The sequence below is a fragment of the Gorilla gorilla genome, chromosome 6 (assembly GCF_029281585.2).
Source record: "Gorilla gorilla gorilla isolate KB3781 chromosome 6, NHGRI_mGorGor1-v2.1_pri, whole genome shotgun sequence".
Lineage (NCBI taxonomy): Eukaryota > Metazoa > Chordata > Mammalia > Primates > Hominidae > Gorilla > Gorilla gorilla.
This window is the reverse complement of record NC_073230.2, coordinates 45,770,937-45,777,675: the sequence shown is the minus strand read 5'-3', so window position 1 is coordinate 45,777,675 and position 6,739 is coordinate 45,770,937. Positions and strand designations below refer to the sequence as shown.

The window sequence follows — 6,739 nt, the reverse complement described above, 5'->3', positions numbered from 1 at the left end:
CAGGCTGCAGACCTTGCAGGACTGTCTTCACACAGACTGGAAGTGCTAACAGGTGGTGAGGACACCGCTTTACAACGATGCAGGGGGCCCCATGTCACCCTCACCCATGGGAAGTTTGACTTGGTGGACTCAGCCAAGCCACAGAGGTCTAACACTTCTCTGCGGTGATTTCAGGCTGCCCTGGCAGAAAGCACAGTGCCTGCAGACATGCTGTCACTGCTCCACGCATCAACGCTGGCAGTCCTTGGGGCTCGTAAGTAGTTTCACTCCCCCAATCACTTTGGACTGATATTCTCTATTGTTATATATTTTTATAAATTCCAAATTCTTGGTTTATTTACTCCCTCCCATTTTTTTTCCCCAGTGTGTGTATATGGTGCAGGTCACCTAGAGCAACCTCAAATTTCCAGTACTAAAATGCTGTCAAAAACAGCCCGCCTGGAATGTGTGGTGTCTGGAGTAACAATTTCTGCAACATCTGTATATTGGTATCGAGAAAGACCTGGTGAAGTCATACAGTTCCTGGTGTCCATTTCATATGACGGCACAGTCAGAAAGGAATCCGGCATTCCGTCAGGCAAATTTGAGGTGGATAGGATACCTGAAACGTCTACATCCACTCTCACCATTCACAATGTAGAGAAACAGGACATAGCTACCTACTACTGTGCCTTGTGGGAGGTGCACAGCAGCAGACAGTTTGAGCCATCCCATTCAATAAATGTTTACTGAGTCTTTGTTTATAATTACGAATTGGGAAGCCACAGTTACCACCAGTGTGCTTGTAAACAGTTTTTAAGATAAACATTCATGTGGTGACTCTACTTGGAGTTGCCAAATTCTATATATTTTCTCAAAGCAGAAGCTTTGCATAAGTCCATACAAGTGACCAGCCTCATCTTTTTCAGGGTTGTACTCTCTCACCAACAGCTTTTCTAGGTCACCCATGTTTATTTTTCTGGTTCAACCTCTCCTACTCATTATATATTTTTTTCTGGCATAATATATACACATTTTTAGTGTGATTCTTTTGTACTAGTCAATATGCATTACATAAGTTTTCTCTGACCTTCCTATTTCTCTCAATTAAAAAATGGATATGACATTAAATGGTATTCATTTTTCTGGAGGTTAACATGTAACAAATGCAGCATGATCTAACCAGGAGCAGGGCAGACTGCAATGACAAATCTATCACATGCATGCCTTGAGTGGTGATGTTTGATTTTGTACAGAATTCGTAAACACTTCCACTAATCGAATCTAAGTCAAAGTCCACTTTGGATTGGGGTTTGAGAAGAAATTCATTTTCTGCAACCTCTGCCTCCCGGGTTCAAGCGCTTCTTCTGCCTCAGCTTCCCAAGTAGCTGGGACTACAGGTGCGTTCCACCACGCCCATCTAATTTTTTTGTATTTTTAATAGAGACGGGGTTTCGCCATGTTGGCCAGGATGGTCTCCATCTCCTCCTGACCTCATGATCTGCCCACCTCAGCCTTCCAAAGTGCTGGGATTACAGGCGTGAGCCACCGTGCCTGGTCATCCAACCATGAGCTTTTGATAGACTACTCTGAGCCAGGCATTATGCACAGCAGAAATTACAAGGCCCATATGCTCTGCAAAGGCCCGAGGTTGCTTCTGTTGAACCACTTTCTGCTACTGGGCTGCCATTCACCACTAAAATGGCAGTCCTCAACTTGAATATAACTCATGATTGTAAATCTCTTATGAATTTTCATTACTTCTAGTTCAACTCAGGCTTTGCAATTTATTATTGTTGATGGTGTTGTTTTAATTTATGTTTTTGCCATGAAACCCTTTCTTGAAATGTGATCTTACAAATATAAAATAGAGAAAAGTAGATTTCCACTGGGAAAGAGTTCAGAGATGAATGATCCTTAGTCTCATCTTCTCAAATTTCTCTGATACTTTGATTTTTCAACAGCTCAATAATTATCTGAGAATACATATAATGTACAAAGTGGTCAAGACCTGGGCCTGTCATGTTAGAAGGACATAGGTCCAAATGGGGCTCTACTTACCACAGATAAGCTGTGTGGCAAGGCCTTGAGCTTCTCTAGCCCCATTTCCTCACCTGTGAGGCAATGGTCCTGTGGTTATCATATGGGTGGCTGTGAGAACTCCTGACATGATGCATATCAAGGATTTGGCCTAGTGCTTGGCATATTGTGACAGCCCAGTGTTATCTGACAAGAGACAAAACTAGATACAACAAAAAAATAACAGCAAGCACACATATATAGTCATGTGTCCCTTAATGACAGGAAAACATCCTGAGAAATGCATCCTTTGGCAATGTCCTTGTTGTGCAGATATTGTAGAGTGCCCTTAACACACACCTACATGGTACAGCCTACTACATACCTAGGATATATGGTATAGCTTATTGCTCCTAAGCTGCAAACCTGCACAGCATGTTGCTGTACTGAATGCTATATGCGATTGTAACACTGATAAATATTTGTGTATTTAAACATAGCATAGAAAAGGTACAGTAAAAATACAATATAAAAAAATGCTACACATGTGTAGGGCAGTTTCATTATAATTTGTCCATCTTTGACTGAAACACTATTATTCAGCGTATGACTATATATATACAAGAAAACATAGACACACACACACACACACACACATCTGTTTTTTTTTTTTTTTTTTTGAGATGGAGTTTCACTCTTGTTGCCCAAGCTGGAGTGCAATGGCGCGATCTCGGCTCACTGCAACCTCTGCCTCCCAGGTTCAAGCGATTCTCTTGCCTCAGCCTCCAAGTAGCTGGGATTACAGGCACGCACTACCATGCCCGGCTAACTTTTTGTATCTTTAATAGAGATGGGGTTTTGCCATGTTGGCCAGGCTGGTCTCGAACTCCTGAGCTCGTGATCCCCCCACCTCGGCTCTCAAAGTGCTGGGATTACAGGCATGAGCCACCACGCCTGGCCCATATACACATCTTTATATATCCAGGGCTTAGTGCTACGTCTATCATAGTGTGGCTATTACATTTTATAGAGAGAATAGCTAAGTATGAAGAAACTCTTACAAGAGGTTATCCCAGATTAATTTAATTCTAAGCTTTTGGTCATGGTTCCCTAAGACCTTTGACTCACACACAGCTGGAGAGGACAGTGGCCTTGTGCATAGTGCAGATGACCATTATAGGGGAAAAACAAGTCGAAATTCATAGTCCTTTACTCCTCCTGCCCTTCTCCTTTTGGTTAAGGTGAGCTTCACCAGGAACATTTTGGCCACACCAAAGGAAAACTAGCCAGAGGCAAACCAGCTCTAAGTTAATATTTACCAATTAAATGGTTTAAATTTTGGATTCACAGAAACACTGACAGCATCTTATTAGAATATACTGTACTGCATATAGTAGGGGCTCAATGAATATCTGTTGAATTGAGATTGATACTTTCATTATTATTGAGGGGTTCATTTTACCTAATGGGTCAATGCGTTGTATGGATGGATGCCCTGAATATTCTGATGATTTGGGTTCGACTTCTTTTCTTTTCTACCTGAGATGGGTGAGCTACAATGACTCTGAATAATAGAATCAACATTATATTATCTAGTTAATATAAAATCTGAATAAAATCTAAGGAAATCTTGGAAAGCAATATTTTCATAAACCATATCATCTGTTGCCGAACTCCCCACACATACAAGTACTATGGAAAAAGTAATGTCTACTGCCCAGGAGTCATCTTATAGAAACCACAATTCTAGAAGTTGCTGTACCCACCTGGAAATCCATGCTGACTGTTTTGTCTCGGGTGCTTTTTGCTTTCAGTCCTGTGAAGGGGTTCACAAGAGGCAGCCTGGGGTAGAGAAAAAAAGGGCACAGACTTTGAAATGCTTATCTCCAGACATTGCGCTCATGAGTATTTTTATCTGTGTCATTTCTGTACTTTTGAAATGGTCTAATAGAAAACACATTACTTTTTAATTTTATTTTAAAATTGACTTAAAAAAAGAATTCCTGTTTTATAATATTAAACATATCCCTGCACATTATTGAGCACCTAGAGACAATATGTAAAATGTGTTGGTTAGAAAGGCCTGGAAGGGGCTCTGCTTGACTACTTTTTCTTTCCTCTTCTCTAACAACGTTTGCTTCTTTTAAAAAGCAAAATCTTACCTTTTCTCCTGTTTCCTACTGATCACTGTGCTGAGCTAAAGAAAATGTTAGTGATTTGAGTGCTCAAGGCAGCTTATTGGGCTTGTATGTCTTCCTGGAGCACTAGGATTTTTCAAGCCTGTAGATCAAAGGTCTTGGGAAAAAAGAAACAACTTTTTTCAGTGAGCTAACTGAAATAGAAGAGAATGGCGACTCCTACCCACACCTCTTGGATCCTGGACATCAGCTCTGGCTGTGGGGCAAATAGCACTGTATATTGGCCAATGTGGGGAGGATGCAGCCAACTTAAGGCCCCTTTTCAGGGAGGGAACGCTGACCCCACTCTCCTATTTCCCAGCTGCCTGCTGATGTTTCCATTTTCTACCCCCAAACAACACCTGCAGGATAGGGAAGACCATCCACGCAGCCCAGGGAGGTCAGACTTTTAAGGCAGAGTTAGGTGGAAAATGGACTTGGATAAGCCAAGGAGGAAATCCTGCAGATGGCCCAATAAGTGGATTATGTTTGACTTCAGATAAGTAGGACAAGCTAGGGAGCCAGAAGGTTTTATTAGTTTTGTTTCACTTTCCACAAAACCACCAAGGTCCCATCTCCAACAGAACAGGATGTGTGACTGTTCCTTGAGTAAAAAAACAGGAAACTGGACAAATCTTGAGAGATCATCATTAATTAGTACTTCTTTAGTTGATTTCTTAATATGGAGGAGCATGTAGATTATTTATAATGCTTTTGTTCTTGAGTTAAGTGAAGGAGTCTTAGGTATTTGTTGACTCATTAAATAAATCACCAACATGTAGTAGACTCAAATAAGAAACATAAAAGTGATATACATTTAGATAAATGATTATAGTGCTTTATGCTTGTAGTGCTTCATGAATCGATAGTATGATTAATCCAATTGTGCTCGTAGTGTTCTTTACAACAATAACTAAGTTTAAAATAGAGAAACAATCTCAACTCTCATTAGATGATTGAGGATAGAGAAATGCCTGTCACGTTCATGTCAAGTAGAATTTATCCCCTCACCCCTGTTGCTATAATTGATGTGTCTCTTCTGTAGATCCCTAATTTAATTTCTTGTCACTTTTAAGTCAACTTTTAACTAGCAAATTAGCAAAGTGCTAATGGATTCAGAGAGATTGAATCATGTGCTATACTTTACTGTAGTCCCGTTCTCTTTATATTTTACTTATAAACTAAAGTTACAGAGTAATTATCAAAACTCCATATTTGTGTTCTGAAATTGGCAGAATTTGAATTTGCAGTCCATAGGTCAGCAGATTTCTCTGACTTTCCTTATTTTCTTTGCTTAGCCACAGAAAAACAGAAAAATCAGTGAGTTTACATGTACAGAGTTAAATGTACAGACTATTCTCTGAAAGAGCTCAGTTCTATGTGAAAATGAATAATGTAATAAATATTCTTATGAGTGTAGTAATAGTAGCTACTGTTTATTGAGTACTTCTTAAGTGCATGGCACTTTATACTGCATGCTTTATGTCATTTGAGCCTAACAAAATACTATCATTATTATTATCTCATTTTTATAGATATTTTCTTTTTTTAATAAACTCTTTTATTTGCACGTTTGTGTCTTGGGTTATTCGTGGGGTGAGAAACCTCCTCACTTCCAATCCCAGCCATCTGGTACAATCTGGTGTTGTGGTCCAGCTGTCGGCAAAGGGTAGAGGTGGGTGCAGGGCTGGCCCCCCAGTCTGCACCAACCTCTTCAGAGCAGGGAGCTCAGACCATGGTTGTACTTGCACTGCTTCAGGGCCTCGCTGAAGCCTTCACACAGGGACAGGTCACTCTGCGTGGTCGAACAGTCCAGGAACTGCCTGATCTTGTAGGCGCAGGACCCCATCTGCAGGGGCTGGGGGGCAGCGCGTGTGGGGGTCTGCTGGGCAGCAGGCTGGACGGGCTCCGAGCTCCCCCATCTGAAGGCTCAGGTCAGGGCGCTGCCCATGACTTGTCCCACAGCCGAGCCCACGGCTACCCCTGCGGCCATGGACGCCATCTAAGCCATGAGGCTCGGCTGGTCGGAAGGGGCGGAGATGGGGCGGCTGCCGGGGGCGGTGGCTGTGGGGGCAGGTGGGCAGAGGGCGCGGCGGGAGGGGGCTGGGTGGTCGGACCGCCGCGCTGCGGCTTCCCAGAGACATGGTGGCGGCGGAGAGACCCGGGTGATCTTAAATGACAGCGATGGCGGCAGCGGTTCTGTTGCGGGGACAAATGCCCTTTATAGATATTTTCGAAGTACAAATTTGAGACTTTGATAAATTAAGATACTTGATAGTAAGCAGCGAGGCTGGGATCTGAATCCAGGTCTGTCTGACTACAAAATCTATTGCCTTGATCTCCTACAGTGATGAGAAAAACAAAACCAAACACGAACTTTTAAATGGAGACATTTCAGGGGGAAATAAAAAATTTTATAATTCGTTTTATGAGTTTTTTTTTTTTTTTTTCACTTGCGGCCTTAAGCTCCTTTCCCCAGGGTCACATGAAGTTGGTTAAATTGATGCTAACGGTGTTTACTTACAGACAATCTGCAGCGAATTCTCTACAGAGAATTTTCTTAT

General features: G+C 41.9%; 1 pseudogene and 1 gene segment (V, D, J or C); one reads left to right on the top strand and one right to left on the bottom strand.

The window, feature by feature from the left end:
- Positions 1 to 207: 207 nt before the first annotated feature.
- LOC101141518 (T cell receptor gamma constant 1-like) overlaps positions 208 to 6,739 on the top strand; it is a 58,861-nt gene continuing 52,329 nt past the window's right edge. Inside the window, 2 exon segments of the C gene segment in view lie at positions 208 to 253; positions 365 to 681. Of these exon segments, the coding sequence occupies positions 208 to 253; positions 365 to 681 (363 nt within the window).
- On the bottom strand, positions 5,849 to 6,319 carry LOC101141150 (coiled-coil-helix-coiled-coil-helix domain-containing protein 10, mitochondrial-like; annotated as a pseudogene).